Genomic DNA, 26,130 nt, shown 5'->3' with positions numbered 1-26,130 from the left:
TAAAAACAGTTGGATGTCCAGCTGATATGTGACTGTAATCTCAAGTACTCATGAGGATTGCAAGTTCATGGCCAGTCTGAGCAACTTAGCAAGATCCTGTCTAAAAATAAAATATATAAAGGGTTTGGGATGTAGCTCAGCAGTAGAGACCCCTAGGTTTAATCCTGTTTTAGCCAGTTTTTTTTGTGGCTGTGACTAAAATATCTGACCAGCACAATCGTAGAGGAGGAAAAGCTAATTCGGAGGCTTACAGTTTCAGAGGTCTTAGTTCATAGAAGGCCGGCTCCATTCCTCAGAGTTCCAGGTGAGGTAGGACATCATGGTGGAAGAGTGTGGCAGAGGGAATTAGTTCACATGATACTCAGAAAGCAGAGAGAGTCTCTCCACTTGTCAGATTCAAATATGTGCCCCCAAGCCACGTCCCAATTCCCACCTCCTCCAGCCACACCCTAACTTCAGGTACCACTCAGATAATTGCCACCAGGGATTAACTGATTAAGACTCTTACAACCCAATCATTTCTCCTCTGAACCTTCTTGCATTGTCTCACATGTGAGCATCTGGGGGATACCTCACATCCAAACCATAACAAATTCCCAGCACAAAGACAAAGAAAGTCAGATTTTCTTCCTCTTTTTGTTTTTTTCCAATTCCTTCTGTACCAATAGGAAGTTTCTATTATAATTATAATGCTTCCTGATGTATTTATATCAATTTCTATAAACATTTATTTTGTGTGTGATTTCTATTTATTCTGATTTTCTCTGCTTCTTTTTTTTCCCTTTTTCTTTTTAAAGCTTTTGTTGGATTGAGCAAGTATTTGCTGTTCTGTTTTATTCTACTTGACTAATTTGGAAGTTAAACATTCCAGTTCTATTGCATTAGTGGTTTACTTTAAATTTTTGACATACACTACTTAACAAAAACATCAAGGAATCATTATTATTATTATTATTGGGTTTTAATTCTCATTATTCATCATTATTATTTTATATTTATATAGTTGGTGTTTGTTTAAATGTACCCACTTCTTTCCAAGTTTCTTTATTCACGGTTCTTCCTTCTAGAAGAATATCTAGAAATTTTATAGATGGACTCTTAATGGTATAGTTTTTGTCTTAAATGTCTTTTTCTTTTCCTTTTTGGTGGTATTTGGGATTAAATCTAGGGCCTCAGGCATGCTAGGTAGGTACTCTATTGCTGAAATAAATTCCCAGACCCTTTTAAATATTTTGTTTTGAGACAGAATCTTGCCAAGTTGTGAGGCTGCCATCAGGCTTGGAATTCTCCTGCCTTGTCCTCCTGAGTGACTGGGATTAAAGGTGTTGCTCTTAAGAAATCTATTGACGCTAATTATAGGTCATTCTTCTTTGTAGATGATTTCTGTTTTCTCTTTTCTGTCTGGTTTCGCAAAAGATTGTTTTTATTTTCTTGTAATTGTTCTTCAGGTTTTATACTAACATATGTTTAAATTACTCTGATACAGTTTTATTTTTATTCATTCTATTACATTCTCATTTTACCTCCTGAATATGAACATTTGTATATCCTCTATAAATTCTGAAAAGTTCTCAGCCATTATTTTAAATACTTTCTCTTTGTTCTTTAATTTATTTATGCCTATTAGATTTATGTTGGGTCTTGTTATTCTAGTCTCTAAATCTCTCATCTACTCTTAAATTTTTCTTGTCTCTATATGTCTTTGGGCTGCATTCTAATTTTCTCAGATCTATCTTCTCCTTTGCTAGTTCTCTTTTAAGTTGTGTTTAATCTAATAATGAATTTACTTCTTGAGGGTTTTAAAATTAAATCACTTAATAAGACAAAAAGCTTTTCAAGTGGTAGATATCAGTTAGGCCATTATGTTTCTAACTGAAAGAAAACAATGATAACAAAATAAATGATCATATAAATTCATTCTAAATTAGTGGTCAGAGAAAGGTCAATCTTCAGTCACAAAAATGACTAACCATCACACTCTTGACTAATGTAAGTGACTTCTACTCTTTTGGCAATGGTAACTTTTTGCCAGAGATAATTTTAATACCCCTCCTTCTTAAATAAAATTTATCAGGATATTTCCTGCATTTCTTTAAGGATCTAATTTATAACTGAGCACTGACCTTTTTGTTTTATTGTTGTTGTTGTTGTTTCCATATGCCCGCCCCTGCCCCATTCACAATATAGAACAGGCCAATGACCCTGGCTGTCTCCTCTTTCTATATAGTCAGTCTAAGAACATAGCCTGTGGAAACCATCAGGAGGCCTGACTGCTTTTTAAAATTTCTGTTTAGAATTGTCTTGTTCAATAAAAATCTTATAATTGTCTTGTCCCACAAATCCTCTGGTATACATTCTCTTTATTGTGGGAAACTAAATAAAACTAACTTGTTTTTGACTACAAGCATGTTTCTGATCTTTGGGTAATATCTTTTAACAAATTGTATTTTTAACATCTATATATTCTATCTGGTTGTAATTCTGTTTTTAATTCTGACTGTGATTTTCTTTCCTATGCTTTCTATTTTTTCTTTTATAGCTTTGAATTGTTTTAAATTAAAAATTGTTTGTAGGATACAAGATGGCAGACTAGAGGGTGACTGTATCTCCTGTCGCTCCAGAATCCAGGATTCAAGAAGGGGAGGCACTGAGAGACTCGGACTAAAATAGAGCCATGGGGTGAGTTTCCCCCACCGAGTGAAGCTTGGCCTGGGCACTAGGCCCGGATAGGGGTGGCTTATCAGAGCAGGGCAGGGCAGCTAGAATCTTCCCTAGGCAGCCCTGTGCACTCCGGCGGTGGGTTCCTCCTACACGGCCAGCTTCTCTAGCTTCTAGGAGTAGGCCCCCCAGTGAGAGCCTTTCCGCACAGAGCCAGCTCCAAGCACTGGAACCAGTAGCGGGCTACGGCCAGCTTTCTTCGGAAGCACTGCATTATCAAGTTCCTCCAAGACTTCAGGCTACTATAGGCTGGGAGACGATACACTGGAAATCTACAGGGACACTATAAGACAGCACTGCATTATCAAGTTCCTCCAAGACTTCAGGCTACTGTAGGCTGGGAGACGATACACTGGAAATCTACAGGGACACTATAAGACAATAGAGGAAATCTGCAATATCTCAGAGTCCCCTGGACATCTGACCAATATGAGAAAACAAGGGGAGAAAATGTCCCAAACAAACCTAGATACTATATCAATAAAACCCAATGACAGCACAGCAGAAGAAATGTCAGAAAGGGAGTTCAGAATGTACATAATTAAAACAATCAGGGAAGCAAACAAGGAGATGAAAGAGCAAATGCAGGCATTAAATGATCGCGCCAATCAACAGTTAAAAGAGCAAATAAGGGAAGCAAGAGATCATTTCAATAAAGAGTTAGAGATATTGAAAAAAAAAAACAGAAATCTTTGAAATGAAGGAAACAATAAACCAAGTTAAAAACTCCATAGAAAGCATAACCAATAGGATAGAACACCTGGAAGACAGAACCTCAGACATTGAAGACAAAATATTTAATCTTGAACACAAAATTGACCAAACAGAGAAGATGGTAAGAAATCATGAACAGATTCTACAAGAATTATGGGATATCATGAAAAGGCCAAACGTAAGAATTATTGGAATTGAGGAAGACTTAGAGAAACAAACCAAAGGAATGAACAATCTATTCAATGAAATAATATCAGAAAACTTCCCAAATCTGAAGAATGAAATGGAAAACCAGGTACAAGAGGCTTATAGGACTCCAAATATACAAAATTACAACAGACCCACACCAAGGCACATTATTATGAAAATACCTAACATACAAAATAAAGACAGAATTTTAAAGGCCGCAAGAAAAAAGAATCAAATTACATTCGGGGGAAACCAATAAGAATATCAGCAGATTTTTCAATTCAGACCCTAAAAGCTAGAAGGGCCTGGAACAACATTCACCAAGCCCTGAAAGAAAACAGATGCCAACCAAGAATCTTATACCCAGCAAAACTTACTTTCAGATTTGACAACAAAATAAAATCCTTCCACGATACATAAAAGCTAAAAGAATTTACAAAATGAAAGCCGGCATTAAACAACATTCTCAGCAAAATATTCCATGAGGAAGAGATGAAAAACAACAATGCATTCAGCAATGGGAGGAACTACCCTAAAGGAATAGCCAAATAAAGGAGAAACCAAATCATGTCAAAAAACAAAAATGAGTCAAATGACTGGGAATACAAATCATATCACAATAATAACCATGAAGGTTAATGGCCTGAACTCATCAATCAAAAGAGATAGACTGGCAGATTGGATTAAAAAGAAAAATCCAACAATATGCTGCCTGCAAGAGACTCATCTCATAGAAAGAGATACCCATAGACTAAAGGTGAAAGAATGGGAAAAAACATACCATACACACGGACACAGCAAAAAAGCTGGAGTATCCATCCTCATTTCAGATAATGTGGACTTCAAGCCAAAACTAGTCAGAAGGGATAAAGAAGGACATTACATACTGCTTAAGGGAAGCATAAATCAGCAAGACATAACAATCATAAGTATCTATGTCTCGAACATTGGCTCATCCATGTATGTCAAACAAATCCTTCTCAATTCCAGAAATCAAATAGACCACAACACAATAATACTAGGCGATTTTAACACACCTCTCTCACCACTGGATAGATCTTCCAAACAAAAATTGAATAAAGAAACCATAGATCTCAATAACACAATCAACAATTTAGACTTAATGGATATATATAGAATATACCATCCAACAAAGAACAAATACACTTTCTTCTCAGCAGCACATGGATCCTTCTCTAAAATAGACCATATTTTATGCCACAAAGCTACTGTTAGCAAATACAAGAAGATAGAGATACTACCTTGTACTCTATCAGATCATAATGGATTGAAATTAGAAATAAATGACAGAATAAAAAACAGAAACTTCTCCAATACTTGGAGATTAAATAATACACTATTATATGATGAATGGATAACAGAAGACATCAGGAGGGAAATAAAAAAATTCTTAGAAGTAAATGAGAACAAAAACACAACATATCAAAATCTCTGGGACACAATGAAACAGTACTTAGAGGAAGATTTATTTCATGGGGCGCATTCAACAAAAGAAAAAAATCAACAAATAAACGACTTAACACTACAGCTCAAAGTCCTAGATAAAGAAGAGCAGACCAACACTAAAAGTAGTAGAAGACAGGAAATAGTTAAAATCAGAGCCGAAATCAACGAAATTGAAACAAAAGAAACAATTGGAAAAATTAACAAAATAAATAGTTGGTTCTTTGAAAAAATAAACAAAATTGATAAACCTCTAGCCACACTAACAAAGAAAAAGAGGGAGAAAACTCAAATTACTAAAATTCAGAATGAACAAGGAAATATCACTACAAACACGAGTGAAATACAAAACATAATTAGAAGCTATTTTGGAAATCTGTACTCCGACAAAACAGAAAACCTCGAAGACATCAACAAGTTTCTGGAGACATATGAATTACCTAAACTGAACCAGGAGGACATACACAACTTAAATAAATCAATTTCAAGCAATGAAATAGAAGAGGTCATCAAAAGCCTACCAACAAAGAAAAGTCCGGGACCAGATGGGTTCTCAGCCGAGTTCTACAAAACCTTTAAAGAAGAGCTCATTCCAATACTTCTCAAAGTATTCCATGAAATAGAAGAGGAGGGAAGCCTCCCAAACTCATTCTATGAAGCCAATATCACCCTGATACCTAAACCAGACAGAGACACATCAAGGAAAGAAAATTTCAGACCAATATCCTTAATGAACATCAGTGCAAAAATTCTCAACAAAATTTTAGCAAATCGCAAACAAAAATATATTAAAAAGATAGTGCACCACGATCAAATGGGTTTTATCCCAGGGATGCAAGGTTGGTTCAACATCCGGAAATCAATAAATGTCATTCACCATATCAACAGACGTAAAGTTAAGAATCACATGATTATTTCAATAGATGCAGAAAAAGCATTTGATAAAATACAGCATCCCTTCAGGCTCAAAACACTAGAAAAAACTGGGGTAGTGGGAACATTCCTTAACATTGTAAAGGCCATCTACGCTAAGCCCATGGCCAATATCATTCTAAATGGTGAAAAACTGAAAGCATTCCCTCTAAAAACTGGAACAAGGCAGGGATGCCCTCTTTCACCCCTTCTATTCAACATTGTCCTTGAAACTCTAGCCAGAGCAATTAGAAAAACCAAAGAAATTAAAGGGATACGAATTGGAAAAGAAGAACTCAAACTATCTCTGTTCTCTGATACCATGATTATATATTTAGAGGAACCCGGAAATTCCACCAGAAAACTTTTAGAACTCAGAAGTGAATTCAGTAAAGTAGCAGGTTACAAGATCAATGCTCATAAATCCAATGCATTTTTATACATAAGTGATGAATCTTCAGAAAGAGAAATTAGGAAAACTACCCCATTCACAATAGCACGGTAAAAAATAAAATACTTGGGAATCAATCTCACAAAAGAGGTGAAAGACCTCTACAATGAGAACTACAGAACACTAAAGAAAGAAATTAAAGAAAACCTTAGAAGATGGAAAGATCTCCCATGTTCTTGGATAGGCAGAATTAATATTGTCAAAATGGCCATACTACCTAAAGTGCTATGCAGATTCAATGCAATTCCAATTAAAATCCCAATGATGTACCTTGCAGAAATAGAGCAAGCAATCATGAAATTCATCTGGAAGAATAAAAAACCCAGAATAGCTAAAGCAATCCTCAGTAGAAAGAGCGAAGCAGGGGGTATCATAATACCAGATCTTCAACTCTATTACAAAGCAATAGTAGCAAAACTGCATGTTATTGGTAGCAAAATAGACAGGTAGATCAATGGTACAGAATAGAGGACATGGACACAAACCCAAATAAATACAATTTTCTCATACTAGACAAAGGTGCCAAAAATATGCAATGGAGAAAAGATAGCCTCTTCTACAAATGGTGCTGGGAAAACTGGAAAACCATATGCAACAGAATAAAATTAAACCCCTATCTCTCACTCTGCACAAGACTCAACTCAAAATGGATCAAGGACCTTGGAATCAGACCAGAGACCCTGCATCTTATAGAAGAAAAAGTAGGTCCAAACCTTCAACTTGTTGGCTTAGGATCAGACTTCCTTAACAGGACTCCCATAGCACAAGAAATAAAAGCAAGAATCAACAACTGGGATAGATTCAAACTAAAAAGCTTTCTCTCAGCAAAGGAAACTATCAACAATGTGAAGAGAGAGCCTACATAGTGGGAGAATATCTTTGCCACTCACACTTCAGATAGAGCACTAATTTCCAGAATCTATAAAGAACTCAAAAAACTCTACACCAAGAATACAAATAATCCAATCAACAAATGGGCTAAGGAAATGAATAGACACTTCACAGAAGAAGATCTACAAGCAATCAACAGATATATGAAAAAATATTCAACATCTCTAGTAATAAGAGAAATGCAAATGAAAACTACCCTAAGATTCCATCTCACCCCAGTTAGAATGGCAATTATCAAGAACACAAGCAACAATAGGTGTTGGCGAGGTTGTGGGGAAAAAGGTACACTCATACATTGCTGGTGGGGTTGCAAATTAGTGCATCCACTCTGGAAAGCAGTATGGAGATTCCTCAGAAAACTTGGAATGGAACCACCATTGGACCCAGCAATCTCACTCCTTGGCCTATACCCAAAGGACTTAAAATCAGCATACTACAGAGATACAGCCATATCAATGTTTATTGCTGCTCAATTCACCATAGCCAGATTGTGGAACCAACCTAGATGCCCTTCAGTTGATGAATGGATAAAGAAACTGTGGCATATTTATACAATGGAATATTACTCCTCAATGAAGAATGATAAAATTATGGCATTTGCAGGCAAATGGATGAAATTGGAGAATATCATGCTAAGTGAGATAAGCCAATCTCAAAAAACTAAAGGACGAATGATCTCGCTGATAAGCAGATGAGGACATATAATAGGGGGTGGGAGGTGTTAGCGTTAGGGTTAGGGTTAGGTTTAGGGTTAGGGATAAGGCAGGTGGAAAGAATGGAGGAAGGAAGGACTGTAAAGAGGGAAAAGAGGGGTGGGAGATGTGGGGGGGAAGGGAAAAAAAATAACAGAATGAATCAAACAACATTGCCCTATGTAAATTTATGATCACACAAATGGTATGTCTTGACTCCATGTACAAATAGAGAAACAACATGTATCCCATTTGTTTACAATAATAAAAAAATTGTTTTTAATTTTATTCAATCCAGCTCTGATACTCTTATTAACTGAAGTTGTGGAAATATAACCCTGCTCTTTATTGTTTGCTAATTTTTGTTAAAAATGAATTATTTCTCTATGTACTTTATAGTTTTTTTTTTGAGATTGTCTTTTGAGGGTGAATCTGTACTTGTTTCTATTTTGCTGGGTGTACCAGGGACATTACCATTCCAGCACCAACAATTTTTTTAGTTTTGTTATTTTTCAGTTATATTTTCCATAGGATGCAAAGATGCAATTCACCCTTTTTAAGTGTGTGTATGTTTGTGTGTATGCTACTGAAGATTGATTCAAGAAGTACTCTATCTTGTACTCCTTGTACATCTCCAGCCCTTTTTATTTTGAGCCGGGTTCTTGCTAAATTGTCAAAGCTGGCCTTGAACTTGTAGTCCTCCTACCTCAGCCTTCTGATATCTGGGATTATGATTGTGTGTCACTATACCTACCATCTCCTTCTATAGTAGGCTCAATAAGATTTTACGAATGCATATGTTTGTGTCAACAAGGTATGGAACATTTCCATCATCTGGGAGCTCTTATTCTAGGCCAATTTTCAATATAGTATGTTTTTTTTTTTTTTTTTTTTTTTTTTGGGGTGCTGGGGATCGAACCCAGGGCCTTGTGCTTACAAGGCAAGCACTCTACCGACTGAGCTATCTCCCCAGCCCCTAGTATGTTATTTTGGAGATTTCTGGACCACAAAGGAAGTATGAAGTATGCATGTGAACCCCCTAACCTCATGAAGCTTAAGTCTAGATTATAACTTTTCCAATGAAACTCTTAAAACAAACAAAACTCTGAATATGTTCTAAGTCAAATGAACTTCCTTTATCATCTCCCTCTTTCCTAGTAGGAAGACTTTTTCACCCTAGTTCAGTCTTTCAGTGTGAGTATAACTTTTTAATGTTTCTGGTATCTTACAGATATCTTAATTACATCTTTCTCCCTTGTATGGCTCTAAGATCTCAAGTCTTGTCCTTCATGGTCATTAAACACAAACTCCATGGTCAACAAATCCCACAATGCTGTTGCCTTAGTTCCAGCTGCTAGGCTTACTATTCTGACTTTAAGGCCCCAAGTCCCCCTTTTTCTGTGGTACTGGTGATTGAACCCAGGGGCACTGTGCTACTGAGCTACATCTACAGCCCTTTTTATTTTGATACAGAGTCTCATCAAGTAGCTAAGAGTGGCCTTGAACCTGTGATCCTTCTGCCACAGCCTCCCAAGTCTCTATTATTATTATTATCATTATCATTATCATTATCTATTGGAGGTTGAACCCAGGCCTCTTTACCACTGAGCTACATCCCTAGTCCTTTTTAAATTTTATTTTGAAAAATGTTCTCTACTAAATTGATGAGTCTGGTCTGGAACTTGCAATCCTCCTACCTCAGCCTCCTGATTCACTGGAACTATGGGTGCACACACTGTGTCTGGCTCTCCCTTTTTTGGATTCATACATTTTATTGAATTATACACAAAGAACATTACATTCATCATAAGTATACATATAACTTAATACCTTTTTTTGAGTGAGCCTATATACGTACAAGCACCTGGATAAAAAGAAAACCACTAGAAATCTCTTAGTGTCCTTTCAAATCACTACCCTCTCTCAAGAAGAATCAATATTATCACTTCTATCACTGTAGGTTAATTTTGCCTACTTTTGAAATTTACATAAATCGCATAGCATATACTCTTGTGTCTATCTTCCATTGCTTATCATTACATTTGTGAGGCTCACTTACCACATTGCTTCATGTAGTTTGTTCATTTGCTATATATTAATCCATTGCATGAATATAACAAGATTTATATTGTAGGTGCTCATTTTGGTTGTTCCATTTTTTTCTTTTGCTTCTAGAGCCTGAGCTTTCTCCTTACTTTTATTGAGCTCTTCTGTGAATTTAAAAAGCATTTTCTGGGCAGCACAGCAATTTTAGATGGTCTGTATCAGGACAACTTTCAGGTCTCACAGGCTGCCAAACTGCCTGAAAAATAAGTCATGTTTCTTTTCTTTCTTTTTCTTGCTGAAATTCTGACTTGATTCTCATCTGATTTACTTTAGCTGAGCACTTAATTCTTCAGACTGCTCTCTGTAAAAATGATTTTGATTCCTGCCAGCCAATAATGAGTGAGCAAAAACAGAATAGAGATGAGATATGTAATTAATTTTGTAGTCATGATCTCTTGTCAGGTTGAGATGTTGCATGTCCAAGGTTAATTTACTATAATAAGTATAAAGTATTGAAAGGGCATGTTAAAGAAATAGAGTGGTGAAGACAGCAGTAGTAGGAACAGTAGGCTTGGTTGTTTGGGTCCAGGATTTCCTGACTGGTTGATAATGGGAATATTAAATAAGAGGAAAATTCTCTTGATGACTCAGTAGTACATAATCAATATGTTGCAAGAAAAGACACTCCAAAGTGGGGTTGCCTTTAGCCAGAAAAAAGCAATTATTCTACTAAATTAGTAGTTCTCAACCAGGAGCAATTTTGTCCCCCAGGGGATATTTGGCAATGTCAAGAGATATTTTTGATAGTTGTCCTACTGGCATCTAATGGGTAGAGTTTAGGAATACAGCTACACATTCCAAAATGTGCAGGATAGTTCCCCACAACAAAATTTTATCCAGTCCTAAGTATCAGTACCTCCAATATCGAGAACCTATTAAGCCTATGGATGAGACACTGGCTCTAAATCAAGAGTGCATTTGAATAAACACTATAAATACCCTTCAAAAAATAATAGTCAAGCTGGGAGTGGTGGTGCATGCCTGTGATTCCAGTGGCACTGTGAGGTTAAGGCAGCAGGATCACAAGTTCAAAGCCAGTCTCAGCAACTTAGCAAGACTGTTTCAAAATAAAAAATAAAAAATGAAAAAGGGCTGGGGATATAACTCAGTGGTTAAGTGCCTCTGGGTCAATTCCTGGTATCAAAGGGGGGAAAAAAAGATAGAAAGAAAAGAGAGAAAGAAAGAAGCCACACGGGGGCACATTCTATGTTTCCATCCGAATTCTGACAATTGGATAGCCAACTCACATTTGGCTCACTCAGTTCTTTTCAAAACCTAACAGTGAGTCCTCAAACCACCAAATCCTTCAGTTTAAATAAAATTATCTGAATCTGAGGTAAATGTAAATAGGTAACACACAGCAATTTATTTATAGCCATCAAACTTAAGCAACAAAATTCCCTATGATTTATGCCATTAACTTTATTTTACTATTCAGAACACTAAAATTTTAAGGACACAGAGTAAGTCAACTGCAAAAAGGTATTAGAATAACAAAGATTTAGATTTTGATGTGCCTTACAATTACACTACAAGGTACCCTTTTCTTCACAAATTTTTGCAGCTTAAATTTAGAGCAAAGCTAAATTTCATTATTTCTCTAATGGAGTTGAATAATCTAAATTTGCCCCTTCTTCCTCCAGGCAACGCAAACTCACCTGTGTTCTTCTGATTCATTTCCCCTAGAAAGCTGAGAAGGAGTTTTGTAATGATATTATTGGTTTTGTAACTGGTGTTTCCATTGTAATACTATTACTGAAGCGGTGTTGTGATAAATGGTCTGTTTAAAAGGGGAATCACTTTTACAAGAAGTAGAAAATTAGACACGCTTCTGCTTTGCAATAACAATAAAAACCACAGTGAAAAGAATATTCTCCAGTTTATTCCCATCTGTATCAGCAGGGAAGCTTTAGAAGACAACTTTTTTTCCTAAAGTCTTCCAAACATGATTATTGCCTGCAAGTACCATGTCCAAATGCAGATTTCCTCCAAATCCGGTTGAAGACCAATACATTCTTCAGCTTACCATAACATGGGCCCTTTAAGAAAGCCAGGCGCTTCAAACTCCACCCCTCTGCTGACTAGAAGCAGTCAAGCTGCCTTTCCAAAGCAGCTAGTTTAGTGATAAAGCTAAGGGAGAGCTAATTTGCCCCCTGCTCTGCCTGGAAGGAATGTTCCTATTGCAGCAATGAGCTCTAAAAGTGGAAGCCTTAAGATATGATGGGAAGGGAACAATAGGAACTTGTGAGGTATGGAAGCCAGACCCACTTTTAAGATTCCATCACAGTGCTGAATAAAGTGGAAAGAATGCTGTTAAATCTGAGTTCTCCCCCTGTGGTGCTACTCCCTCCTAGTTTTACTCTTCCATTTTACCCAGCAAGTGAGTTTTCCAGAAGCTCTTTTCAACTTAACGAGCTGATTGTCTCATGTACCAGATAGGAAAAGTAAAAGTCAGGGAGAAAAATGTTTCAGTAAAAATCAAACTGAATCACTTGTAACAGAATTTTTTTTAGATTGGCTATGTTTCTGAAGAGCAAAACCAAATGCTTTTTTGTTTGTTTTTATTCACTGCTAAACCAACAGTGACTGAGTTCAGAGGTCCTCTTGTACTAAACGAAAAAATACATGGGAGAAATTTAGGATTTAGCTGCAGTTGGCATATTTGAGCTGTTTGCTAGAAGCAGCCATCTTGATAAAAGATGATGTCATTTGGAATACTTGGTGTGTTAGTTTATTCTGGGGCACCAGTTTCTATTAGCTATGGTATAGTAGTTTAATCATTAGATCGAATTTAGGCTTAAAGATAATGGGGGAGTGGGAATAAAAATCATGAAAGTCATCTCTTATTCTTACTGACATTTTTTTAAACCTTTGTAACAGTTCAAAACAATAGAAAACTTTTCACACTTTTTTTTTCTTCCTATTTTCTGTTTCCATGTGATTTTTCTTCCATTGATTAAACTTGGATAATAAAACTAGTCTGGTCAGTTTCACTTTCTAATTTTTATACATAAGTAAAAGCTGTTTTGCGTTAACAGGTTTAAGTGTTTAGAATCATTTCACCTGCTGGGTCAATTTCCTGCAAGCCTTTGTTGGGGAGCAGGAAGGGGGAGTAAGAGTTTTTTATTTTGAATTTCTTATGCTTCTTCAATGCTGGAGTCTGAATTAGACCACATGATAGTAATTAATCTGTTTTATCTATTGAAGTTTTCTAGGAGTGAACAAGAAGATAGCAAAGAAGGGTGATAGTTATGTTGTTCTCTCACTTAATCATGACTATTTGTATAACATAATGTTATGTCTGCAGTTACTTTGGAAAATTGGCACTTGGGATGTGTTTCAAACCTTCCACAAAATGTTTCTCTTTTCTTTGAGCAGACAAATGTGAGTTTCTTAATCCTATTGCGTGACGTGCTGGAAATGTTTGCAAAATGCAAAGAGAAACGGGGAATAAAAGAAGTTGTAACTTGTTTAAACAATTGAGCACAGTGTGCTTTTATGACATTACTGGAGGGCGGTGTGTCTCTTTTGCAAATTCTTTTCGTAAGGAGATTAACCTGTGGCTGCTGTTGTTTCACCCCACTCGGCCCATTGCTGGGGACTTTCTGTTCTCTTAACTCTATCCGAAGCTTCTCAGTCAAGCACTTGGGTCACTGTTAAGATAAAACTGCGTGTATGGGTGAAACAGACAGAGGGAGACACGCGCGCAGAGTCGGCGGAAGATGGGGCCACCATACGGCTGGGGCTGGACGCCGGAGCCAGGTTGACCTTTCCACGTGTCCCCAGCACCTGCGGGGTTGGTGGAGCCTGAGTTTTTCTTTCTTTCTTTCTTTTTTTTTTTTAATCCCGGAGAGGGCGCGAGCCCGGAAGAGGTTGGGCAGCTGTGGGCTTGGGTTAGGGGGCTCGGAGGCCCGCCCTCGGAACACGTGCGACGGGTTAGCTTGGTGGTGCCGAGCAGGCCTGGTTCTCCCGCACCCGCAGTGCCCGCGCGTTTCCAAACCGCCGGCTGTCGCCAGGCGGCGGAGGGCGGGTCTCCGAGCTTTTGGCAAGCTTTGCTGGGCGGCCTAGCGAGCGCGCCAGGCCCGGCTGGAGCGAGCCCCAGTGCAATACTGCCCGAGCCCGGGCGGGGTCTCTGTTCTCTGGCAGAGGAGGTCCCTTGGCAGCGGGAAGCTCTCTCTCTTTCTCTCGCCGCCGCTCGGAGTCTGCGCCCTGGTGCCAGGCGCCCAGCTCGGCGCTCCCCTGTGCTTGCCCGGCGCCCACTCATTCGCAGCCCAGCCTTTGCCGCCGCCGCCTCCCTGCTCCTCCTCCACCTCCTTTCCCCAGCCCGCGGCGGCCATGGCGGACAGCGCCAGCGAGAGCGACACGGACGGGGCGGGGGGCAACAGCAGCAGCTCGGCCGCCATGCAGTCGTCCTGCTCGTCGACCTCGGGCGGCGGCGGCGGCGGTGGCGGCGGCGGCGGCGGCGGTGGTGGTGGGAAGTCGGGGGGCATTGTCATCTCGCCGTTCCGCCTGGAGGAGCTCACCAACCGCCTGGCCTCGCTGCAGCAGGAGAACAAGGTGCTGAAGATCGAGCTGGAGACCTACAAACTGAAGTGCAAGGCGCTGCAGGAGGAGAACCGCGACCTGCGCAAAGCCAGCGTGACCATCGTGAGTGTTCCCCGGGGGCGCGCCGCAGCGCCGACCTCCGCCCGCCCTCGGGAGGGACTGCACCCAGACCTAGGCAACCTCTGGGCTCCCCCAGATTCCGGGGGACCCGCGGCGAGCACGCTGCCCACGGAGACCTACCGGCCTCCGTGACCTGAGAGGGAGAGGGAGGTGACCCTTTGGGACCCCGTGGGTCTGCCCTCCTCGGGGGACCAGGACACTCGTGGGGTGCGGGAGAAGACTAATGGGGCAACCACTCATGGTCCATTTTCGCCTCTGGGAGGAGGCCCCTCCGGGGCAGGGCTGGATCCTGGTGGCGTGGCTGAGGGGGGGGGCGGGGTGGGATTTTTTAGTCTTCGTATGCCTGAGTGGTGAGACCAGAATGTGGGGAACCCGAGTTGCGGGAGAGGGAGGAAGCTGAGGTCTGTCCTAGGGGCCTGGCTTGTGGGGGGCGGTGCGCAGCTGGGCTGGGCACCCAGCTGGCATCAGGACCGCACTAGCTGGATCGCCCGGGGAGGGGGCGGGAGAGAGTGGCCGGGAATCCGGGAAGTGGAGTTTTCTGGCCAGAATTGAGAGGGAAGGGCGGGTACTAGAGCTACTGCTCCCACCTCGGTTGGAAGCCCTTCCCTTGGGAGGGTTGGAAGTATACAGCCGGGAAAGAGCAGCATCTTACTCTGGCTGGGATTGGGTTGGGGCTGAAACCAAGGTGAAGGGTAGCTGTTGCGACTCCCGGGCTGAGCAAGATGTACGTGTTTCCTTCAGTGGAGGTGGAGTGGTTAGGAGTATCTTGCTTCTGAGTTCAGATATATGACGGGAGAACAGGCTGTTTGTTCTGTTTGTCTGACCCCTGGAGGCCCCCCAGAAGAGGGTAAGATTAGGTCTGTAGGTCTCTATCCTGGGGTGGTAGGCGTTTAGAAAGGCCCCTATAGGGGCGATGAGGCGAAACGTAACTAGAAAAAGTACACTGTGTGCTCTCACCTAACATCCCTGCCAGCTCCACATCATTAACATGCAGAATCCCCGCACAGACAACCCTATTCAGATCAAAACAGTTTCCCAGCCAAGAGCAGAGAAGAAAATGTCAAGAAATTAAGGGGATAAATTGCCAGCGCTGCTGTACAATGGCTGATTAGATTGAATCCTCAGATCGGGAGAGGCGGATGAATTTGGGGATAGGTAAAAAAATCACACCCTGGAAATGAAATGGGACATATTTAGGATGCCCCTCTTCCAGGAAGGCGTCTTTAGTGTGTGTTTCCCCAGTGCTGGCTCATAGAAAACTAGATGGCATTCTTGATTTGTGTAGATAGCAGGTTTTCACCAGGGTTTCAGTGTGATTGGCAACCTAAATAGCAATTGATTATAGAAAGGCACTTTGCATGCTCAAATCCAGTCCTGGTGAATGAAATTGGATCGACATTTATGTGTCTCCGGATTGTAAAGTTCTTGAAGTGCCCTTTTGGTAGGAAGGGGGAGGAATTTGCAGAGGCAGCCACTTCCTCCAGCTTTCTTGGCTAAGAATGATTGCTGAGTGGGGTTTGAGAAGAGTGGAATCTTGGTGAAGGCCATTTATTTAAGGTTTGAGTTAGTAAATGAGAAGGTTAGTCTCTGGGATATCGTAAACCATGGAAAGTAGTGAACTTAACATGGTACAGAATCTTTAGCCCCTTACAGTGAGCAATTCAGGCTGTTTTTGTTGGTTTGGTAGGGAAGGATTGGGGGGTGGAGAGACTATGAAAGGGTTATCTGTTTGATACTTTGACCATGTTATAAGTAGGCCTGTACATTGTACACAAACACGTTGGCTTTGCAGGGGCAAACGTGTTCATTCCTGGAATGTAAGATCAGAGGCCTTCTGAATACTTGGTGGGAAGAATGTGTAAGATGGTGGCTTTCTTTCTTAGCACTTAACCTCAACTAAAACTGACAGACAACCAAATGTACTTGAAGTGTTCTGTGGCCTACTGAGTAAAGTTTGAAAAGTGTTCTACATGACAGTATGAGAAACTTCTCAGTTCTTCTTTAATCTCTAATATATTCAGGGAGACAAAATTACTTATGGGCCACCTGGGTTCCTAGTACTTGGCAGATGTTAACTAAGGATCTAAAGGACAAATGTAGAAAAGATATGCCACCAAGTTTGGAGGGTTTGTTAACTTACCTAGAATCCTAATTGTGTTGGAGTGGGTTCAATTGCTCAATTATGGAATTTTGGAGGATATATGTGGGACTCCAGGAAATGGGTCCTTGGCCATGAGGGCCCATTGAACAGCACTGTTCCATTGTTTACGTCAAGGTTAAGCTGTACAATACATGACAAGTCTGATTTAGGCATTGCCCTTGCCTGGGAAGTTTGTGACAAGGTCTAGATTTTCAGTGAAGTGAAGGCCTTGCTATTTTCACTATTTTAATTTGAGGGGAAGGTGGTACCATAATCCTATTACTTGCCTTCCTGACTCTTATTAGTTTCTGTATTATGATATTAACTTTTGTGGTGATGAGTTCTAAAAGTGATTTTGGCTATCTTTCCTTTGCTTTGAGCATCTTCAGGAAGGCATATTGCCTTTCAACCACACCCTGGTGAAGAGAGAGACATCCCCTCTCCTTTTTTTTTTTTAATAGACTGTTTCTTTTTTTTTTTCTTAAGAGCAGGTGTAGGGTCACAGTAAAATTGATCATGTGCTACAGAGATTTCCCATATTCTTCTGTCCCCCACACAGGCATAGCCACTCACCATCAGCATCCTTCACCAGAGTGGTACATTTGTTAAAATTCATGATCCTACATTGACACATCATTATCATCTAAATTCTGTAGTTCACATTTTGGATTTGCTGTTGGAGTTGTATATTTTGTAGGGCTGGACAAATACATAATGACATGTATCCACCATTGTAGCATCACACAGAATAGTTTCACTGCCCTAATACTCTGTGCACTGCCTATTCAATCCTTCCTCCCCAATCACTAGCTTTCTGCTCTCTTTGAAGTTTTGCCTTTCCCAGTACATCATAGAGTTGGAATCAGGTAATATGCAGTCTTTTCCGATTGGCTTCTTTCAGTTAGTAATATGTATTTTAGTTTCCTATCCCCCCCCCCTTAGGTCTTAATCATTTTTTAGTGCTAAATAACATTTCATTGTTTAGATGTAACTTTATTATCCATCTGTCTACTGAAGGACATCTTGGTTACTTTCAAGTTATGGCACTATATATGTAATATATATTATGTATATATTATAAATATATATAAAATGTATAACATATATATAACATTTATATAACATATATTTTGAGGTGGGGTCTTGCTAGGTTGCTGAGGCTGACCTCAAACTCACTACTATCCTCCTGCCTCAGCCTCCTGAGTACGATTATAGATTTCTGTCAGTTTGAGCAGTTATTAATAAAACTGCTATAGACACCCATCTACAAATTTTTCTTTGGACAAAAGATGTCAACTTATTTGGATAAACAAGTAGGAGCATAGGTTGTATGGTACAAGTATGTTCAGTTTTGTAAGAAATTGCTAAACTGTCTTCCATAGTGGCTTAAACCATTTTGCATTCCCACTGGCAATGAATGAGAGTTGCTGTAGCTTCATGTCCTCACCAACATTGGGTGGGGTCAGTGTTCTGGATTTTGGCCTTTCTGTAATGGGTATGTAGTAGCATTTCTTTTTCTCAGCCAAGTTCAAAGGCTAAAAGAATCTCTAACCAATGGTCTTGTCTGTCTCTTCTGGTATATAAGTGCTTATTCTGATGGAGCTTCCCATTTCATAAAGGACTGACTTTATGGGTCTATGTTCTCAGCATCTGTATAATAGAAGTAAACATTATGGGGAAGAATCAACTGTAAAATGCCTCTCATCCATGGCTATAACTGGGAATTAAAGCTTTCTTGCTTCTAGTTCATTTTGGGGGGCGCTTAGAGGTAGAATAGAATGTTTTGAGTGATTATCCATGATTATCCAATTTTTTCCATTAAATCAGCAGTGCAGCCAGGCTACCAATTATAGATCATATTTTATTTTATTTTATTTTTAGAGTGGGGGAAATAAACAGAAAACAAATGCTTAGTCACCCTTTTGAGTAGCTTTTATGTGTTAGGCCAGATACGTCTGGCATATCCTTTGGGTGAGAATGTGATCTTGGGTACCTGATTCAGTGAGGACAATGCAGTCAAGGACTGGACAGGGTGGTGCATGCAGCAACTTAATGAGATTCTGTCTCAAAAACTGGAAAGGACTGGGGATGTGGCTCAATTGCAAAGCCGCCTTGGGTTTAATTCCTAGTACCAAAAAAAAAGGGTGGTTGTGTTGATGGTCTCTGGGAAGGTGAGGAAATATAGTGGTGGGCTGTAATTCTGTGAGCAATAATTGAGTGACTGCAGAGTTCTCAGTTTGCTGCTGGTATTCTAGGTGTATAAGTAGGGTTCAGCTGGTTCCCCAGAGTGGGTACCTTTTCAGACCTTCAGCACGTGTTGGTTTTGGAAATAAAGGCCTTTAATAAGTTGCTAGTGTTTAAGTGTCTTTCGATTATAAAATTAATTCATTCTAAAAGTTTAGAGAAATGCAGAAATATAACTGTTTCGAAGTGATAGTAGAAAAACATTGGTATGTCATGATTAGAAAACCCACTTTAAACATCAATAGTGAAATGGTTTCTTTAACCAGCAGATGACATCCTATAGTTGGTGCTGTGCATTTTGGATTATTTACTCTGGAAGCCTAATGTGTTATTTTCCATTTTTAAGTGTTCATTTTGGTAGACTCTTGGAAGCCATCTGATTGACATTGCCCTTGTAAAGAGGCGTGGTGTCTTTTTTTTTTTTTTTTTTTTTTTCTTGCACAGAAGGAAAAAAAATCTTAGTTTCTTATGGAAACACCCAACTTTAGACACAACTTTGAGGAAAATATGACCTCACAGTTCAGTCTACTGTACACAGTCTTCTTTAAGAGGCTATTCTCATGTGTTTTGTCTGCATTTAGTCTCTCACAGTTGTAGGCATCTTCTGTGTTTCCCATAATCTCCTTGAACTTAATTTAGAAAAGAAAAAAAAAACCCTAAAGCCTTAAAGAGGTTATGATGGACTTTTATAGTGCTCCTTTTGTGTATTTGCTGGAAATGGGGAATAGCTAGTGAATCCACAGTATCTGTTTATGGGGAGCATTGTTCAAGACCAGAGAGACTGATCTGAAGCGAAACACCCGAAGCTTAAAAACTTTGAATGGCTCCCAGTCGCCCTCTGGAATCTGGTAAACTTCTTGGTGCTTTACCAGGCTCTGCATGATCAACTCCTGCTTGCTGTTTGCTTCACAGCCACATCTCTCCCATGCATCTAGCCCAGCAAGGGATCTCAAGGCTTTCTAAACTACTAGTTCCCAGAATTACAGTGGATTTTCCTGACTCTTCAGGGATGTACTTCTGCCCTTAAATGCTCTTTTCTATTTCTCCCCTCCTTCTACTTGTAAATTCAAGTAGATGGTGCCACCTCCTCTGCCCAGTTGCCCTGGCACTGCCACTTTGTCAGCCACACACTGGCTTATGTGCCTTCTCGGGTCCATAGAACCTATCTGTCACCCTCAACCACACAGATCTTCCTCAATAGATGTGGAAATTGCTTTGGGGACAGAATTTGTTTCCCTCATCGAATTCCTTAGTGCCTAGCAGGTGGGAGATGCTCAGAGGGTTGTTGAGTTGGTTCCAAAGGCATTAGGGTGTATGTGCTGTTTCTTTTCTTTCTTTCTTTCTTTTTTTTTTTTTTTTTTTTTTTTTTTTAACCTTCCCCTTGGGGTGAGTATGCTAATACCATCACTTGTACCTTGTGTTCATTTAACCATTCTCCTGCCTTAACAACAAATACCATCTTCACCATTGATGGCTGAACACTGGATGGATGAATGGATACACTGTATACTTTGGGGACTACTGCAATCAGTGTGTGTCCTCAGCCCTTGCCTTCTAACCATGGATGATTTTGTAGGCCATGTTGTAGGCTACCTTGTTGCGTATACCTGGATATTCCTGATACATTTCCTTTGAAAGAAGGGACAAAGTGTCTTCAGGTTCACCCTTCTAAGGCTTTCTGTCACAAGGCTTAGGAAAAAAAGTAGCCTGGTTGGAAGTGTTTATGTTCATATTTGCTGACTTGGTTTCGATGATGGACAGATCATTCCAAGTGTTCCTGACTTTTTTTTTTTTTTTTTTTAATTGTTGAAATGTACCATAGCCACCTGTGGGAAACCTCTATGGACCAGCATAGGTAGATGCATCAATGCAAGTACAAGGTGACCTGAATCTATGGTTGGGGAAGTGTCTGAAAACAGGATGGGGAGACCTGAGCTATATAGATGTCCACTTGTGACTTGCAGAGTGGAAGTGGGGTGTTGTTACAATTGTGTATTTATGTTCTACCTGGGTTTTTTTTCCCCCACTTAAATCATGACTTGCAGATATAATTGAGTTTCCACCTAGAAATGCTAATCCTTCCTTTTAAACTGCAGCAAGGCTGAGCAAGGAGTAACAGTAATCTTTCTTGTCCCCTCTGTGTAATTTTTTCCTCTGTGGGTAGGTGTTGCTTTTTGTTTTCAATCACAGTGTGGTTGCTTTTAGATATATTGAATTATTGTCAAAGCTAGCAAAGTAAATGCTTACGGGTTCAGTATGTTCCTGCTTGTTGGTGGTTGCAGTTTTCTTGACAGAGAAACTAATGCTCTGGAAAATACTTCTAATCATCAGGATCTTGGAGTGGTGTTAACTTGCACACTCTTCCTACTTCCCCAAGACTGTCAAATTTTCTTATCTTTTTATGACTGTCAGATCCATAGTTGTGAAGTTTATATCAACCCTCATATCAGTAAATTGCAAACATCACTTTGTGTAAATTCTCTCTTTTAGAATGCATAAAAAAGTGTGGGGGTTAACAGTGTGTTTGATGGTTAAGAATTAACCCTCCCTTTGTCTTGAAATCTGATTTATGGAGTCCAATTTAGTTTTTGAAATTCATTTTGATACTCATATAACACTGGGAAATTTTCTGATTCTCCCCACTCCCCATGCCTTTGCTTCCTCAGTAAAGGCACAAAATGACATAAGTAAAAACCTTAAATAGACCGTTTTCAGCTTTCAGATGCTTGCATGACCTACTGTGTGCCAGACACTCAGAACAGCCAAAGGTAGGTCACGGATCCTCCAGCAGCCTACAAAGATCACACCTGGGGGCTGGGGAGATAGCTCAGTCGGTAGAGTGCTTGCCTTGTAAGCACAAGACCCTGGGGTCGATCCCCAGCACCCCAAAAAAAAAAAAAAAAAAAAGAAACAAGATCACACCTGACTTCATTCAGCTTGGTTCATGCCAGGTATGCAGGCCATTTAGTGCCTAGGGTAACATCCTTTTCACTCCAGCCAGGAGAGTTGATAATCAACAGACAGGTGCCGAAAAGAAAAGAAAGGGAGTTAGGACCAACTCCAGCAGGGGTCCTGAGGGCGGGTGACTCTACATTTTTGCCTTCCAAAATGAAGTTCATCCATCTCAGTGAATACCTTTTAAGGAAACAATGTGTCAGATTCACTCAGTTTAATTAGCTTATTTGTTTTGTGAGGCAGTGATGGGGAGAGCTGTTGTTCATTTGATGCTGAGATGGTGTAGGGAGGCTTTTTGTTTGCTTTTATATGGTAATAATTGAAAAATGTCATTGATTTTTAATTTCATAATTTGCATCTGTCAGGTAAACCGAAATTATCTAGGTTTTTCCCTCTATTCCTGGTATTCACTGGGGCCCACCCATGTTCCTTCTGTGGAATATTATTGGAGGGATCGAATTTCTCATGTTTTTAATCTGAAACTGTGAAAGCAAAGACTTCTTATGGTAAAATTAATTAGAATTTTTATGGACAGTTTTTGAATTCCAGCTTGTTAAAAAAGCAGTGCTGATTGATGGGCTAATCTTCCACGCATCTGTTCCAGATCAATCCAGCCTTAGGCGGTGCCAGGTGTGTGTCCAGTGTGATCTGCTTAATACCCACCAGGGCATCTCCGGGCACTGAGGATCAAATGAGGCTTCTCTGCTGAGGAGCAGAGGTGGGATGATAAGCCAGACATAGGTCATCGTTCAAAAAAATTTTCCATAGAAGGAAAGAGGAAATGAAAGAATGAAAACAGCATGGGTTATGGGAGAACTAAAGAAAGTCCTTAGAAATTTAGTTACCTGGATAAAACACTTCATGTGTTGCTTTCAGAAGGGAACAGTTTGAATCTTTTGTGCTCTCTGCCTTTGGAGATTGAATTAGAGGGGCCGAAAGGAATAGATTGAGAGAATAGTTATACTTTGTGTTTAATATAGATAATTTCTCAATTTATGAAATTATTTTCACATCAGTGATTTCTTTTTCGATCGTCCTGATAAACTAAGTCAAATGGTAATAGTTTTCTGTTAAGAGTTTTTTTGTTTTGTTTTGTTTTGTGGTGGGGGGCAGGGAAGAAGAGTTTGTCACTTGACAGGCCTTAATTTATCCAAACAGATATTTGCTGAGTCAAAACATTGTGTGCCTGTTTCATTTAGCAGCTGCAGATTACAGAGAAAGTAAACTTTGAGGGAGGGGGAAAAAAGGCTAAATGATTTTAATATCTTTGTTATCCAAAGAATTGAGTTTTAAGTGTATGCTTCATAAAGTAGACAGTTGGGCTTCCTCAGGTTCACATCACCACCTGGTAAGGAGCCGAGTCTTTGGGAAAGTATAGTAGTTGTTTACCATCTTGAACCTTGAGTGCATGGTGCTTATTCTGGAGAGAAAATCTGGGGATACCTAAAGAGGGCCAGTGATCTCTCTTTTCCTTGCAAATCCCTTGTTGTGGTAAAATATATATAACAAATAATTTACCTTTTTGCTGAGGTTTGGATATGAGGCGTCTCCCAAAAACTCATGTATGAGACAGTGCAAGCAAGTTTAGAGGTGAAATGATTGGGTTAGGAGAGTCTTAACCTAATCAGCACATTAATCCCCTGAGAGGGATTAACTGGGTGGAAACTGTAGGCAGGTAGGGTGTGGCTGGAGGCAGTGTGGGTCATTGGGGGCGTGCCTTGGGGTTTATATTTTGTCCTTGGTGAGAACAGTCTGTCTTTCCCTTTCTGCTTCCTGGTGTGATGTCCTGAGGTACTTTCTTCTGCTCACACTCATCCACAATGTTCTCCCTCATCTCAGGCCCCGAGGAATGGAGTGGGCCATCTGTGGACTAAAACCTCAAACCGTGAGCCACCAAATAAACTTCCTCTTCTAATTGTCCCTGTCAGGTCTTTTGGTCACAGCAGTGAAAAAGCTGAATAAAACACTTTTAAACCATTTTAAAGTGTGCTATTCAGTAATGTTAAGTACATGCAAGGTTTTACACCCATTGACCATTTCCAGAATTTTTTAATCATTCCTAGACAGAAACTCCCTATTGAACAGCCGCTTCCTGTTTCCCCATTTGTAACCTCTATTCCTACTGACTTTAAGGAAAAAATTTTGTCTGATCTACAAAAGCAACTGTTTCTTATTATCCTAGCATTGAAGTTATAATTTAGGACCTAATATATCTCAATAAAAATGCTGTCTTATCCTAGCATTCAAGTTATAATGTAGGACCTAATGTATGTCAATAAAAATGCTTGTTGATACATCTCTTCTGCATCTTCTGTCATGTAACAAACACGGACAGTACCCCAGCCCTAATGGTACCCACCTGATGCCCTAATTTGTTTTGAGCATAATTACCCAGACTTGAACAACACCAGAGGAGTGAATAACCTACAGTGAGGGCTTGTCCTCTGGGAGAAAGGACTTTGCCCTAACACCTGACACCTCATGGATGACTGTTGCTTTTTATTTTTTTTATGAAATGTATTGCAAGCATTTAATTTTCTTGACAGCATTTGAATAAACAATAATTTAACAAAGCTTGAAGGAAAAAAAAAAAAAACTTGAAGAATTTTTATCCACCAGCATTGTCCCACTTCCAAATCTTCTGTGTTGCTGTCACAGCTAATGTTTAGCCAGTGCTCACTGCAGGGCACACACTGTTGGAAGAAGTTTGCATACATCCTCCCTTTTAATTCTCTGCCACAGTCCTATGGGATCAGTACTACTGTTATCCAGTGCTATAATCTTGCAAATTTAGGCCCAGAGAGCTTGCATAATTTGTCTGAGGTTATCAGGTGGGGCTGGGATTTGAGCTTAACTTTGGCTCCAGAGCTTAAGGACAAGACAGCACAGTTTGTAGGAGGAGGGTGGGATATAAATTAGGAACCATTTTAGCTTCATTGGGTGTAGGCGTTTTCCTCAGAGTGGTTTCTACACAGTTCTCTTCTTTAGTTAGGGTACTCAAGGCTACCCCATCACCAGGATGCTGGACCTGAGGGAGTGCTGCCAGCGTAGCCAACACCCTGTCTTGGAAAAGCAGCAGCAGTGGTGTAGGGGGTGGTCTGCTCCCCTTTCTGGCTCTGTTGCTCTTGGGCTGTAGTTTTTCTACATCCACCTGCCTGTCCTACATACCCCAGTATGTTGCTACCTTTGTAGTATAGCCATCTTGCTCTTATCTCGCCTCTGCCCATTCCGGTATCAGTTTCTTTGTGTTTATATTATAGCTGTTACTTAAAAATGGTTCAGTTAGCATAGCACAAGTGGAATTTTTTAACCAATATATTGAGCACCTGCTGGCCATACTGTGTCCATATGTAACAATGAGATTGTACTTGCTCCATCGGTGGAGGGCCCTGAGTCAATCCAGGAGTGAGATCGTAGAGGGAATTCTATCTTATTTTTATTTTTATTTTTGGCCAAGACCTAATGGATAAATTTGAAGTTAATCCAGAAGAAAGTGAGGGTCAGTTGGGAGGGTGGGGTGAGTGGTGACTGGAAAAGGTATTCTTCCCACATCCAGGCAGAATCTAATTGTCTAGAGAAAAAGGAAGCCCAGAAGGAGAGTGGTGTTCATGGGTGCATCTGGGTGGTCTCTGCTCGTGGCTTGCTACTTAAGGCTGGGGAGGCAGAAGGGCAGGGACCAGTAGGAGCATATCTGCATTGTAGAAATCTTTGGCTGCTTAGTACAGACATTTATTTTCCTTCTAAACTATTTGAAAACAAGTATTTTGTCACATATCATCTATAAGATGATCTGTCATAGTCCGTGGTAACAATAGTTGCATATTGCAACCTTACTAAGTGACTGGTACAGTTCCCAACCTTTTGTTTGGAACTGATTTAATTCTTAATCCTTTGTGAGCACCCTGTCACAGATGAAGAAAGGGAGGGGGTACAGGGAGTCTCAGCAACACCTCAAAGATCACAGTAAGTGGTTGAGTAGGGACTTGAAT

The 26,130-nt window shown here is 40.1% G+C and overlaps 1 protein-coding gene across 1 annotated transcript in view; it reads left to right on the top strand.

The window, feature by feature from the left end:
* The first annotated feature begins 14,279 nt into the window (after positions 1–14,279).
* The window catches only part of Ccdc6 (coiled-coil domain containing 6), a 117,942-nt gene continuing 106,091 nt past the window's right edge, over positions 14,280–26,130 (top strand). Inside the window, exon 1 of the mRNA XM_047552948.1 lies at positions 14,280–14,784. Within this exon, the coding sequence (XP_047408904.1) occupies positions 14,473–14,784 (312 nt within the window). The 5' untranslated portion in view covers positions 14,280–14,472. The remainder of the gene's footprint in view (positions 14,785–26,130) is intronic.

The sequence above is a fragment of the Sciurus carolinensis genome, chromosome 5, assembly GCF_902686445.1.
Source record: "Sciurus carolinensis chromosome 5, mSciCar1.2, whole genome shotgun sequence".
NCBI classification, from domain to species: Eukaryota; Metazoa; Chordata; class Mammalia; order Rodentia; family Sciuridae; genus Sciurus; species Sciurus carolinensis.
Note: the sequence above shows the minus strand (reverse complement) of the source record. Positions and strands in the feature narration are given on the sequence as shown.